Genomic DNA, 15,259 nt, shown 5'->3' with positions numbered 1-15,259 from the left:
TCCGGAAGGTCGAGCTGGGCGTCGGTGCTAGGCCGCCGTTCTAGGCCCAAGTCGGAATTCCAGGCCCTGCTCCAAGCCAAGCCGGTGGCCGCAGAGACACATCGAAGACCGCAGAAGTCGCAGCCGCAGCTCGCTGAGGTGCTGAACCTTGGAGGGCGGCAGCCCGGGTGCGCAGGCCGTGACGGCCCCTCCCCCACCCTGAGCGCAGCGGCGAAGGACGACAACCCGGGCCGGACGAGGTGAAGCGGTCACGTAACTGCCTCAGGTGATGACTCACCGACTCTACTGTCAGATTTGACGTGCGTGGTGCTGCTGCAGGGCGGACGTCGGTGTGCCCAGTGCGGTGCTGCGGCGACCGCTTGCCTGTTCGGCGGCCCTGCGTTTCCCCAGAGCGTTCTCTTTGTAACGTCTGCGGCCTGCAGCTTGCTGCGAGCTCCGGGTTCTCCCATGAAGGTGTCGCTCGGTAACGGCGAGATGGGCGTCTCTGCCCACCTGCAGCCTTGCAAGGCTGGAACTACGCGGTTTTTTACCAGCAATACGCACAGTTCTGTTGTATTGCAAGGCTTTGATCAGCTCAGAATAGAGGGACTGCTTTGTGACGTGACTCTGGTACCAGGCGATGGAGAGGAAATCTTCCCAGTTCATAGAGCCATGATGGCGTCTGCCAGTGATTATTTCAAGGCCATGTTCACAGGAGGAATGAAGGAGAAAGATCTAATGTGCATTAAGCTTCATGGGGTGAACAAAGTTGGTCTGAAGAAAATCATTGATTTTATTTATACTGCAAAACTCTCTCTCAATATGGACAATCTTCAGGATACTCTTGAGGCTGCCAGCTTTCTACAGATCTTGCCGGTTTTGGATTTTTGTAAAGTATTTCTTATATCTGGTGTCTCCTTAGATAACTGTGTTGAGGTTGGACGGATTGCTAACACCTACAATCTTATAGAAGTGGATAAATACGTAAATAATTTCATCCTGAAGAACTTTCCTGCCTTGTTGAGTACCGGGGAGTTTCTAAAACTCCCCTTTGAACGGCTTGCCTTTGTGCTTTCCAGCAATAGTCTCAAGCACTGTTCTGAACTTGAACTCTTCAAGGCAGCCTGCCGCTGGTTGAGGCTGGAAGACCCTCGGATGGACTATGCTGCAAAATTAATGAAGAATATTCGCTTCCCACTGATGACGCCACAGGATCTCATCAACTATGTGCAGACAGTAGATTTCATGAGAACTGACAATACCTGTGTGAATTTACTTTTGGAAGCAAGCAATTACCAAATGATGCCATATATGCAGCCAGTGATGCAGTCAGACAGAACTGCCATTCGATCAGATTCTACTCATTTGGTTACGTTAGGAGGAGTTTTGAGGCAACAGCTGGTTGTAAGTAAAGAGTTACGGATGTACGACGAAAGGGCGCAGGAGTGGAAATCGTTAGCCCCTATGGATGCTCCTCGATACCAGCACGGCATTGCTGTTATTGGAAACTTCCTTTATGTAGTTGGTGGTCAGAGTAATTATGACACAAAAGGAAAAACTGCTGTTGATACAGTCTTCAGATTTGATCCTCGTTATAATAAGTGGATGCAGGTGGCATCATTAAACGAAAAGCGCACATTTTTTCACCTGAGTGCACTCAAAGGACATTTATATGCAGTTGGTGGACGCAGTGCAGCTGGTGAACTGGCCACAGTAGAATGTTACAACCCAAGAATGAATGAATGGAGCTATGTTGCAAAAATGAGTGAACCCCACTATGGCCATGCTGGAACAGTATATGGGGGTTTAATGTATATATCCGGAGGAATTACCCATGACACTTTCCAAAATGAGCTCATGTGTTTTGACCCAGATACAGACAAATGGACACAGAAGGCTCCTATGACTACAGTCCGAGGTCTGCATTGCATGTGTACAGTTGGAGACAAGCTGTATGTCATTGGTGGCAACCATTTCAGAGGAACAAGTGATTATGATGATGTCCTAAGCTGCGAATACTATTCGCCAACTCTTGACCAGTGGACACCAATTGCTGCTATGCTAAGAGGTCAGAGTGATGTTGGAGTTGCGGTCTTCGAAAACAAAATCTACGTTGTTGGTGGATATTCTTGGAATAACCGCTGCATGGTAGAAATTGTCCAGAAATATGACCCAGAAAAAGATGAGTGGCATAAAGTTTTTGATCTTCCAGAGTCACTTGGTGGCATTCGGGCTTGCACTCTCACAGTTTTTCCACCTGAAGAAAACCCTGGGTCACCTTCTAGAGAATCACCTCTTTCAGCACCTTCAGATCATTCTTAGATTCAAGGTGTAATACCTTTTCAGTGTATCACGGATGGTGTTGTACTTCCCCTTCAATTGTCTCTCCTTATTGCTACAGTTAATAGACAAAAAGGTAACTTAGGTTTTTTTTTTTGTTGTTGTTGTTTGTTTGGCTTCAAATTGTTTATTAGATGGCTAACAAGTGCATTTTGAAAAGTATTAAATATATTCAGCTGTTTAACAAGTGAAAAAGATACATAGAAAATTAGATGTTTTTTGTAGTGTTACATATGTCAAATTGTAGATCATAGTAAATGTGTAATGATGTCTATTATACTAAAAAATTGAAACATTTGATTTGACTGAAACATTAAGTGGAGGCCCCTGTTCTAATCTAGAATAAAGATTGCCAGGTACCGCTACCTCCCTCTTGGATAGTTTTGGACAATCTGTTAAACTAGGCTGTGTGATTAGTCTTAGAATATTTGAAGTTTCTTAGGTAGTCAGAAATAGTGACAAAATTAGCTAGAAGAAACAGGTCAGGATTTGTTATCACTGGAGGAAAAATAATAGATGTGTACACTAGTCAGATACACTCACACAAAACTTTGTGTGTACATATATATAAACTTTTAGACTTGGTAAAAACTTCAATTGTAGTGAAAATGACCTTATATTTTCTTCCAGAAAGCAGCTAATTTTATTTCAATGAAAATTCAATACCAGAGAGTCCATGTCTAAAGTCTTATACAGAATTTAGATGCTAAGGGCTACAACAAACTAAATTGACAGCCAAATTTGTCATTTAATGGAATCGTTTCTTTAAATAAAATTTAATTAGTTTTTCTGTATATTCTGTAGTTACATGCCTATAGATTATTTAGCAGAAGGCAAGTTTAGATTTTTTTTATCATTAACTTTTTAACCTGTGAAATTCAGGAGTTAAGGAAGGCAAAGAAGCATTTTCAACAAAGCTCCGGGATTTTAAGTTTAGTCCTGCCTTAGTCTCTCTGACCTGTTTATTATGTGATTTTGAGTGATTTCTGGTGCTGCTGTAGCTGGTAAGCATCCAGTAATGTGTGAGCTGCCTCAAGGCTGTGATCTGAGCAAACAGAGACACACCCTGTTCTGCATCTAATCAGAAATAGGCCTTTTTAGCCTTGACTCAAGGATAGAACCAACTTCAGGTCCTCTAAGAAGTCAGCTGGTTTCTTTAAGGCCGTGCTTTAGTAGGTAGACCTTCAGTCTTCATTACTGTGGGAATACTTTCTGACTGAGAATTACTGGGGAAAATCTTACAGGGAACTTATCAGATAAATGGAATTACAATGTCCCTTGGTAATGAGTGATACTGAATATGTACTTTCCTGGGAAAATTGTTCAACTGAAGGAAAAAATAGACACACACACACACACACACACACACACACACACACACACACGCATGTCTAGCCCTGACAGTGCCAGAGTGTAAATCAGGAGCAATGCCATTAACAGTCCTTTAATGTAATTCAAAAGGATTTGGCTTCTGGCATCTGAACTTTACTTACTGCCCATACATACATGTGTTGATTCATTTTAATGCTTTTCATGATTTCTTCATTAACAGAATTTTCATACTTTGTTTTTTTAAAATGACTCCATTTTTTTTTTGTTGTTGTTGTTAACTTCAGACATATTTGAGTGCTTTTAGAAGTTAAGGTAAAAATTGCTACTAACTTTGTGTATTGAATAAGCAAGCAAGAAATTGCATCCTGATTTTTTTTTCTTTTTTATTAATAGTAAGGTTGAATACTTGTGTATTTTGAAAAGCTACATTTTCTCTTTGGTCAAATGTTAATGTCCTTGTGATATCTTTTGGAGTTGCTTTGTTTTTCATATCAAGTTACAGGATCTCTTTATATAATAAAACTACTTAACCAATATTTTCTTGTATTGTCTTTTTCCTCCCCTCAAACTCTTAGTTTTACAAATGGAGGCTGTTCAGTAGTTTTTGAAACCAAATTTGTCCCTTCTGTATTTTGACCTTTGGATAACTTTCCTATGGTTTATTTTATTTTTTATTGGATATTTTATTTATTTACATTTAAAATGTTACCCCTTTCCTCCGTAAACCCCTATCCTCCCCATTCTATGAGGGTGCTCCCCACCCACACACTCCCACCTACTGACCCTAGCCTTCCCCTACACTGGGGCATCCAACCTTTACAGGACCTAGGGTCTCCCCTCCCATTGATGCCACATGGAACTGATAATTGTTTTTTCATGCTGGTTCTCACATGCTAAGCTGATATTGCAAGCCTGTTTTCTATACATACTTTTCCTCCTTTTTGCTAAATGTTCTAAGTACATTTTACATTCTTGTTCTGTAATTAACAAGTACTCCTAGTCCAGGTAAGTACACTGTTCCAGCTGCATGATCCTAAGTCTTAAACTTCTCCTTTTACTCTCCAGTGTTCTGAAAAGGTTTTCTTTGTTCTTAGTACATTTGATATGCTTGTTCTGTAATTAAGTACTCCTTAACCAGGTATGCAGATTGCTCCATCTGCATCACCTAAGTCTTATACATACACTTCTGTTACTTTCCAGTGTTGTATAGTGGATGGCTCTTTTGGTAATCATACAAGTAGCTGGTTGATACTGTATTACTATGACTAATAAAAACCAGAACTTCAGTTAAGATGGAAATTTTAAGTGACATAACAATTATTACAAAGCATTTTTAACATTTAGTTTTTCCCAGTAAGTTTTCAGCAATATTTACAAGCTTTTCTGGTATAAAAGTAAGGTTTGCCCTACAAAATGAACAGGAAAATAAAGCATAGTATAAAGATTATCTTTGATTTTACATGTCAGTCATAACCCCTGTGAATATTGAGTTCATCATATATACATATAAAGACATTGGCAAATACTTTTTAAAGCTGCCAATTCAAGTTTCAAAGATATGCTACGATCACTGACCTGTAGATAATAAATAATATGCATGGAGTTTATCTCTTAATTACCAAATGCATCTCACTATGAACATCATATTCTTGTGGAAGTGTTGGAGCTTGTTTGTAATCCCAGACTTGGGAAATGGAAGCAGGGGGATTATGCATTTAAAGCCAGTCTAGAATGTATAGTGAAGATCCTGTTAGAAAACAAAAAGGTAAATTACATTTTCATTCTGATAAATCCAGACATGAATTTTTCTTTTTAGTGTAGTTTATACATTGGTCATATTAAAGTTTTTCTGGCTTATAATTGAAAGTAATTGTTCTTACAAAGAACATTTCTACACATGACAAAGTATCCTTTGCTCGACTAAAGACAGACTTTGGGGGTGTTTTTACATCTGTGAGATTCGTGTTTCCTCTCACCTTGGAACTTGTTGAGTTTGCATCTTAGGACTTGAGAGTTGACTCAGTACTTAAGATACTTAAGAGGACCTAGGTTCAATTCCCAGCACCCATATGATGGTTCCTAACTTCATGAGTAACTCTAGTTTGATCTTTTGCCTTCTGATTTCTGTGGGCATCAGACAGTGCACATACATACACATACATACACACATACATACATACATACATACATACATACATACATACAAACATAAAAGCAAAACACTCAGATCTTAAAGAATTGTGTGCCTTGGGTTGTGGGGAGGTGTTTTAAAACTGCTTTACACAGAAAAGTATTCATTAGGTAAGCAGTAGCTGTGACCAATGGCATTTTATAATTTGTGTGTGTGGAGGGGGTACGTTCATGTGTATGTATGTACACATGTATATATAAGTTCTGGTGTCTGTGCATGTGTGTATATGGCTTCATGTGTTTGTAGGTTTATATGTATATATGTGTGTGGAGGCTAGAGGCTGAAACAGGGTGTCCTCCACAATTGCTTTTCCACCTTATTTTATTTTGAAACAGTATCTCTTACTGAATCTTCAACTTTCCACTTCAGCTAGACTGGCTGGCCCGTAAGCACTGGGTATCCTCCTGTCTCCATCTCTGCAGTGCTGGGTTATGTGCTTATGTGGCAAGTAGTTACTGACTGAGCCATCTCCCCAGCCCTACCCAGCACAGTTTAGTTGAGATTTCTAATTTAGTTTAATCAGTAATTCAAGCAGGCTGTTTGAAAATGTTGTATCCATGTAGTATATAACTTCATGAAAATGCCATTACTTTTCTATATATTGATATTTGATGGACCCCAAAATTTCATCACTGTAAGTAAACCTGAATCAACTTTTAGTAGTTATACAAAACTATCCCATGTATTACCAGGTGACACATTCAGTATAAATCTAAATAGCATAAGTTTTCCTAGATTCCTGAAAAGTATTTGCAATAGTGCCAACTGCATTTATAACAGAAATGTGCTCAGAGAGTGTCTTGGGGCTTCTGTTGCTGTAATGAATACTGACCAAAAGTGACTTGGTCATCATCTTACAGTTCCACTTCACAGTCTATCACTGAGGGGAACTAGGGCAGGAATCTAGAGACCGGGTTAAGCAGTAGAGGAGTGCTGCTTACTGACTTGCTCTTCGTGGCTTTCTTAGCCTGCCTTCATATAATACCCAGAACTTGGATCAAGCCAGAGGTAGCATTACCCACAGAGAGCTGGACTTCCCACATCTGTCACCCACAGGCCAATTGGTGGAGGTGTTTACTCATTGAGGTCCCTTCTTTCCCAGATGACTCCAGCTCATGTCAAATTGACAAAAAGCACAGTGAGCGTTCAAAGGAAATGTCCACAGTTGTGGTTGTCCCACTCTGGATCTAAATTAGTTGTCACTAACAACTATTAGTTATGGAGAAACATTTCATATTTCATTAATTTTTTTTTTTTTTTTGAGACAAGGTCTCACTGTCCATGGCAGGCTGGAAATCACTATGGAGATGAGGCTGCCAAAACATGAGTGGATTCTTCGGTAGTGCATTCCTGATAAGATACCCACATGTCCAAAGGAATGTGTGCAAATGGTTTTGGCTGGGCTTTGAAACCAGAGTGACAAGAAACCTCCTCACATTAAGTTGTCCCCTGTGTTTATCACTTTGGTAGAAATGTGATTAACAGACTTTAATATTAACATGTCACTCTAATTTTTCAGATGCCAGGTAGTGAAGAATTTTTAAAATCTCAATTTTTGGACAGAAAGCACTCTCATAGCTGAATATATTAACAGTTGGTATGAACAATTTAGTTTGACAGAATAGTGAAATCATCTTCAAGGTTTCATACTTTGTAAAAAAACAATGCGATTTTTCAACAAATGAAAGCATGAACCCCTAAATGGTCACTTCAGCATCCTACTATTAATTACTTTTAGTGTGACCCCATAGGATGCTCCACATTTTCTAAAACTGGATGTTGTTGGAACTCTTCTCACCCTGATTTTGACACTTAGTATCTGTGTCTTTGATTATCTCTTTGTATTTAAATGATTGAATGGTGGTGAAACCTGACTTAGTTTGATCAGAACTCAATACTCATTGGGAATCTGTTCCTGTTTGTCTATAGCTAATGGCTTTCATTATGTCTAGGAACAGAGCACATTATCTTAAGCTTTCAGACCTACCTGCTATAGTCGGAGAGAAAGGGTAGTGGAGTGTGGCAGTTCATGGTTCATACTAGATTCTAAGGCATCTTCACAATTAAATATTTACTATCTTTTTTTTTTTTTTTTTGGAGATACAGTTCTTACCAGCTCTGGCTGGTCTTGAACTCACAGAGATCTGTAGATCTGTCTGCCTCCTGAGTGTTGGGATCAAAGGTGTGCAGCATCTTGTTGGCCTAACAAGCACTGTCTTAAAAAAGACAGTTTTAGAACACCTCTGTTTAACTGTCAGTCTTAACATTTAGTTGTACCCTTAGCAATTTGAACCTCATAGATAACTTCAGTTATCTCCTGTGATACAGTATCTATTTTCTAGTGGGTTCCCACCCTTCTTTCTACACAATATGTGGAACCTAGCTTGAAGGCAGTATTTGGAGATAAACAAGAAAAATTAACTTTACTTGTTATAGCAGTATGGTGTTTGAGACATGTCTACAGCTCCAGGAACCATGTTTGTCGACTCTAACACCCTAATTCCTTACAAAGCCTTCAATAATGTAATTTCTACCTCCCACTCTAACTTCTATTCTCCCTTCTGCTCCCATGTCTATGTATTTTAAACTTTTACTTTCCTCTCTTTCTGTGAGACCCCACTGGCAAACACACATCACATCCCCAATCCCTATTGCCAGGTTTTTTTGTTTGTTTTTTTGTTTTTTTTTTTTAAAGATTTATTTATTTATTATATATATAAGTACACTGTAGCTGTCTTCAGATACACCAGAAGAGGGCATCGGATCTCTTTACAGATGGTTGTGAGCCACCATGTGGTTGCTGGGAATTGAACTCATGACCTCTGGAAGAGCAGTCGGGTGCTCTTAACCGCTGAGCCATCTCTCCAGCCCTGTTTTTTTGTTTTTTTAATTGGAAAATGTTAGCATTTAATTTACCTTCGGAGTGGCTTTAAACCACCAGAACACAGGGACCTCCAACACCCTCAATCTTCTCTTCAGCTCTTCTGCTAAAGCCTTCGGCCTTCACGATGACAGGTTGCTTAGGGAGCTTCTCCTTCCCCAGAACTCTGTAGTAGCCTGATCGAAAAACATCAATGATGGGAGCAGTTCCAGTCTTGTTTTTTGCTGCATTGACCCATGTCTGATCACTGACCAGTGTCCATGATTTATCCAGGTTGACAGTTGGGCAGAAGCTCTAGTTCCTCTTCAGGTGGTAATGCCTCATACCAACTTCCTGAAGGGACCTGGATGGTATTTGTCAAAGTTGATCCTATGGTGATGCACGCCTCCAGAATTCCCGTGGCCTCCTGGGTGCTTGTGGTGCTTACCAATGCGACTATGGCCGTGGCTCACGTGGTCCCAGAGTTTCCAGGTCTTCCTCAGTCTGGATTGCATGGCGGTGGCAGAAAAGAAACTCCTGGTTAAGTTTTAAAGGCTCTTGAGATGTCAGCTTAACCATAACTCCTGGAAACTTCCTCTGACCCACACAGTCTCCATGGCACGATCCTGCACTTTCCCTGTCACAGTCCTTACTGCTCTCAGTGAGTGCTCACTTGTCCACCCCCAGGGCTGGCAGCTCAGAAGCCACAGGTAAACAGATAACCAAAAATTTCAACTACTGTTTAGGTCTTAATATCTTCAGGATTGTGTCAGAAGAACAGAGGTAACCTGAGCTTCTTGGGGTTTATTACCTCTCTTCTTGTCTTGAGGGAACCTACAAATATAATCTTGTCTTTGAACAGAAAATAAGGGCAGGTTCTTGATTTGGCATGGAATTGTGCATGTCTCATGGCTGCCAGCCATGTCTCAGAGCCAAGCCATGACTAAGAGCTTAGAAGTAACGAGAACTACACCTTCAGTATAGGACTGACTCCATTGGCCTGAAGGATGCCGCTAGTTTGTGGGATTTTCATACAACGCTTCCAAGACTTTCAGACTTTGTATTTATCCAAGTTGTGATTCCACTCTATACTTACAGAACTCAGATCATGAATGATCTCAGCACTTCTCTTAGTGGAGTGAAAAATCAGTATACTCAGAAAATGGCAAATGTCCAAATCCATTCTAACAGGATCTGTTCCTCCAAGGCCCACTGCTGAAATAAAAACCTATCTGTGTAGTATTCTGTCCCTTAAATTCTAATACTTAGATATTGGATCCCAGATGTTTCTGTACTTCTAAAGTTGTATAAAAGTAAAACGCCTTATCTCTCTATATTTCACTTAGAGGTACTACTCTGGCTTTGAGTTGTCGACTCTTTTAAAGAGAGAGTCTTGTAAACAAGAAACAGTGTTCATGGTTTCTCATACTCTACAGAAAACAGTGCCATAGGAGGGAAACCAAATCATAAATCACTCTACCTAAAAAGGCACTGACTGCATTTAAATGACTGACAGAATGCTTGGCAAGGAGCACTTATGAGTAAGAGACATCTGGATGGTGACTGCCCTCAGGGAGCAGGAGGGCATGACTGATTAACGAAACACTAGAGTGCTCAGTGCAGTTTGGTACTTAACTGTTAATAAAGAGAGGAGGTGGGTTTTCTATATGTAAGAGCATTTTGTTGTCAGCAGCTATAATTTGACCTCACTTGGGATGACCTTTATTACTTTCTATTGGCAAATCACTTTTGACTAAAATTGTTAGTACTATATTGAGGAAGAGCTGTGAGATTCACCATTGTCAGGTTCCTGATTCTCCTTCCCTTTTTAGCTGACTGTTGGCTTTCTGCATGTTATAGAAAGACTTGTGTGTGTGTGTGTGTGTGTGTGTGTGTGTGTGTGTATTGCAGAGTTTAAATGTATGTGTATGTGAGGGTGTATGGGTTCATTTACTCCTCTCTCTCCTCTCTCTCTCTCCTCTCTCTCTCTCTCTCTGTGTATGTGTGTGTGTGTGTGTGTGTGTGTGTGTGTGTGTGTGTGTGAATGAAGGGGTAAAGGTTGGCATCATCTGTCTTCCATTGTTCTTGCCATCTTATTTTTTAAGGCAGAATGTTCACTAAACCTCTCAGATAGGCTAACTAGCCTACAAGACCCCAGGATCTTTCTGTTGCCCTCCTGGGTCAGCACAGGACATACAAATATGTCTCACAGTGCCTGGCCCGTACATGGTGTTGGGGTCTGAGCTCAGGCTACCATGCTGGTGCAGCAAGCACTTTGTGTACTTGAGCCAATTCCATAGCTCTTGTTCAGAGCTTTTATCATGAATTTGATCGAACTTTTTTTTCCTGTATCTTCTGGGGTGATCATGATTTTTATCTCCCACCCTGTGTATAAACTACACTTATCTGTTAGAATACTGAACCCTCTTTGTATTTCTGGAATGAAACCAAGACAGTTTTTATACTAGTCGGGTTCCATTTGAAAATGGAAAAGCAAAAGAGGAACTTGCTCCGTTTCCATGAATCTTTTTATAAATACTTCCCACCCCTGCAAAAGCATGCCTTCTGCCCCCCACCAACATCAGCCATTAGTTAGGCCCAGTTCACCATCAGGAATCTGTAGAATTGACAAGGAGCAAAATTGTCCAGGTTATTGACCAGACAACAAACACCAAACAGTTGTCAAGTTGGGTAATGCAGTCTATTGCTATCTTGTTTCTCCTGCTCTTTTGTGCTGGGCTTTTCCCTCTTGTCTTCTGACAGTTTTCTCTTCCCTACTATTAGGTGGGAGGTCTGGGGACAAAGGAAAGATGGCCTTGACCAAGAAGTCTTCTGCCCTTCTCTTCTGACCAGGAGCCAGCCCAGACTTCCAGAAGCCCACACAAAACACTGGATAAAGCCAGCTCCTAGATCAGGATTTCAAAGAGACCACTAGACCTATATAAGGCTAGTAAACTCACCAAATAAGGCTATAACCCTAGGCCTTCACAACCCTCCTACTCCCCTTTAAGAAGCCCCTAACCCCTCCCCCAGCCTTGTGACTTCAGTATCTACCTCCTGTGAGGTCAATGACACCCCATTCCCGAGCTGACTTAATAAACCTGCCTTTGTGCTATAAATTCAACTCACTTGAATTTATTATGTTGGTGGAGAAGTCATTCATATACCATGCGTCCTTTCAGGTGCCCCTGGGAGGTGTGAGTGTTCAGCCTTAGCTTACCAATTTAGTTCTGGTTTTATGCCTGTCTCTAGCCCTATCATGACCCCACAGTCTTAGGCTTGTAAATAGGTATTGGAAGTCTTCAGATAAGTGAGTAAGTCAACAGGAATATTCGAGCTTTAGATTTTTTTTCTAATATGCACCCAAAGTACACAAGTATTTTACAAACATGTAAGCCTGTAAAATGAAAGACAAAAACTTAGGATGTAATATGAAGGCAATTTAGTACTATATTCCACAAGCAGTAGGACTTTTTTCTGAGGAGGAGGAGCAGAAGGAGGAGGAGGAGGAGGAAGGAAGAAAGAAAGGAAAACAGAAAGAGAAAGAAAAAAGAAAGAAAGAAAGAAAGAAAGAAAGAAAGGAAGGAAGGAAGGAAGGAAGAAAGAAAGGAAAGAAAAGGAGTTGAAGGGAGTCTCTGTCAAAATTTACACCGAACACTATTGGAGTTCATGGATCAGCTTAGAATCAACTCTAGTTTTTATGGTGTCCCCATAAAAGCATCCTGGGAGAGAGGGAGGGTCTAAATGCTCAAAGCAGGCTGTGTTTCTATAGGACAAAGGCTCCTGTACTTTTCACTGTTTTTGTTTCTGAATGAGATCATAGAATTTTACATTGCTTTATACACGCATATCTCCAGGGACTTAATTAGGCTGGGGATATGTTGGGACCTGAGAGATCGAGAAAATGAGGGCATTCTTTAGGAATAAAATAAGGATTGATTTAAAATTTTGCTACATTTTATGTGTGTACAGATATTTTGCCTATATCAGTATATGTACAATATGTATGTCCCTGGTGCCCATAGAAGCCAGAAAAGGACATCAGATCCCCTGGCATTGGAGTTACAGATGGTTGTGAGCCACTATGTGGGTACTGGGAATCAAACTCAGGTACTCTGGAAGAACAGCCAGTGCTATTCTTAACCATCTCTCCAGCCTCAAGGATTGTTTTTTAAGTGCTGACAATTATGTCAGACATGATTAACATATTATACAACAATGCCATTTCTTTATTAGTACTATCTTTACTGTCTGAAAATATTATGTTGGTGAGCTATTCTTTGAACTTACTGTTTCCTGTCAGTGAAGAGAGAAATAATACTTATTTCTAAGTTTACCAGTTTATTAGGAGAGAACTTGATGCAATTAATACTTGTCAGCAGAGAGTGTGTTTGGTTTTTTGCTGTGTAGAGTCTTTTGGTGTTGGGCAGCGTGACTTCCTTGAAGCTCTGTGAAGGCTGGGTTCAGCGAGGTTGAAAGAGCTGGGGAGTGATTGCCTTGCAGCCCTCTGTGCTTGAGCTCTGTCCCTTCAGCCATCTTGCTTCTGTTCACCTTACTGTTTCTACTCTCCATTTTGCTAGAGACTAACTACCTACACTTTATTTACTGTTTACCAATGGGATGTCACTTTCATTTTTTCATTACATTTAGACATTTGTTTCCTTCTTGTCCTCAATCATTGGGGTGCAAAAATGTTTTGCTTTCTATAAAAGGGGCAATGAGAAAGAAGAATGTTTACCACCTACATGTGCATAGGGCTACTGTCCAGTGAGCTATTCTGTTATCTCTGGATCCCACTATTGACATTTAGCATTAATATGATTTTTCTATTATTTATAAAAAATAACAAGGAATTGATTGCAAAAATTCTTGAGGAATATGAATTCTAATGCAACTTTAAAAATTCAATAAAATCTCTCTATTGAATATTCCTACTGGGAATAATATTGCTTCCATGTGCTAGAAGATTGGTTGTGTGGGACTGAAAATTATCTGGGCTATTATAATGATTAATAGACCCCTTAATGCTCAACTCTAGCACAATATTACTATTTTTTAAACTTGTTTTACATCTTCTTGTATATCCTATGGTAATCATTGACACTGAATTCATGGAACATAAATAAAATGTATACAAGATTAATACTAAAATGACAGACAGTAGAAGTCTGAGATTTTCCTATTTTGGACTTTATCTTGGGCCTCATATACATTTGCCTACCATTGGCTCTTTTGTATGCTTTCCTTATGCTTAACGTGAATACTGAGTGTACTCTGATTCTATGAACTAAACATAGTTTACACTTTATTTTTCTAAGATAATTCAACACATGAATAATTGTGTCAAGTTCTCAAAAGAAAAAAATTAACTGTCTATATTAAAGTCTAGGAGCAAGTAAAGTTAAAAACTACTGACAGGGTTGGGGAGTTAGCTACATGGGGAGAACCATTTGTTGAACAAGTGTGAGGACCTCAGTTCAGATCTTCAGCACCTCCGCAAGAGCCAGGAACACTGGTGCATGTTGATATCCTGGAGCTTATAGGGGAGGAGGACAGTAATAGGTGGCATGGTGGTCTGAGTGAGAAGTCCTTCATAGGTTCTGCCATTTGGATAATTGGTCTCCAATTGGTGGCTTGTACTATTTAGGAAATGTGTCCTTGTTGAAGAATATATGTCATTGGAGCCAAGATTTGAGAGTTCAAAACATTTGGAGTTTGCTTTTCTCTGTTATGGGCTTATGGTTCAAGATATAAGCCCTCAGCTTCCTGCTCCTGCTGCCATGTCTTTGCTCTACCATCATGGACACTAACCCTCTGGAGCCATAAGCTCAAATAAACTTTTTCTTCTATAAGTTTTCTTGGTTAGGGTGTTTTATTACATCCCTAGAAGTGTTGGAACCAATACTTCTGGTATCAACTTGTGCATTAGCTACTTTTCAATTCCTGCGATGAAACACCATGACCAAGGCAACTAATGGAAGAAAGGGTTTATTTGGCTAATGGTTCCAGAGAGATAAGAGTTTCTTATAGTGAGGAAGCATGGCTGCAAGGAAATTTGGTGGTTAGAACAGCAAGCTCAGAGTGCACATTTTGAAATGCAAGCATGAAACAGGGATAGCAAACTGGAAATTGTCTGAATTTTTAAACTCTCAAAGTTTGCCTTCAGTGGCATAATGCCTCTAACAAGACCACATACCTCCTAAGCCTCCCCAAACAGCACCAGCAACTGGGGAACAAGTATTCAAATTGCAGAGCCTATGGAGGAATTCTCATTCAAACAGCTACAGGAGAATTATGAGGGCTTGCCAGTTGAGATGGAGGAGGTCTGACTCAGTAAGAGACTCTAAGAGATAACGCAAGATTCATAGAGAAAAAAAATACTGTCAAGTTCTGGCCTCCACATATGCATATGTGGGTGAGAGCACCCTCCAACATACCTATAACAACAGAGAGAGGGAAGGAGGGAGGGAGGGAGGGAGGAGGGGAGGGGGAAGGGGAGGGGAGGGGAGAGGAGAGGAGAGAGAAGGAGGGAGGGTGAGAAAGAGAAAGAGAGGAAG

The 15,259-nt window shown here is 40.3% G+C and overlaps 1 protein-coding gene and 1 pseudogene across 1 annotated transcript; one reads left to right on the top strand and one right to left on the bottom strand.

Annotated features, from left to right (window-relative positions):
- On the top strand, positions 1–4,185 carry Klhl9 (kelch-like family member 9). The gene is given in 1 exon segment (NM_001107944.1): positions 1–4,185. A coding segment is annotated over 1 exon segment (1,854 nt). The 5' UTR covers positions 1–447; the 3' UTR covers positions 2,302–4,185.
- A 4,586-nt stretch (positions 4,186–8,771) lies between these two features.
- Rpl27a-ps12 (ribosomal protein L27a, pseudogene 12) lies at positions 8,772–9,217 on the bottom strand (annotated as a pseudogene).
- Positions 9,218–15,259: the final 6,042 nt, after the last annotated feature.

The sequence above is a fragment of the Rattus norvegicus genome, chromosome 5, assembly GCF_021556685.1.
Source record: "Rattus norvegicus strain SHRSP/BbbUtx chromosome 5, alternate assembly SHRSP_T2T, whole genome shotgun sequence".
Taxonomy (NCBI): domain Eukaryota; kingdom Metazoa; phylum Chordata; class Mammalia; order Rodentia; family Muridae; genus Rattus; species Rattus norvegicus.
Note: the sequence above shows the minus strand (reverse complement) of the source record. Positions and strands in the feature narration are given on the sequence as shown.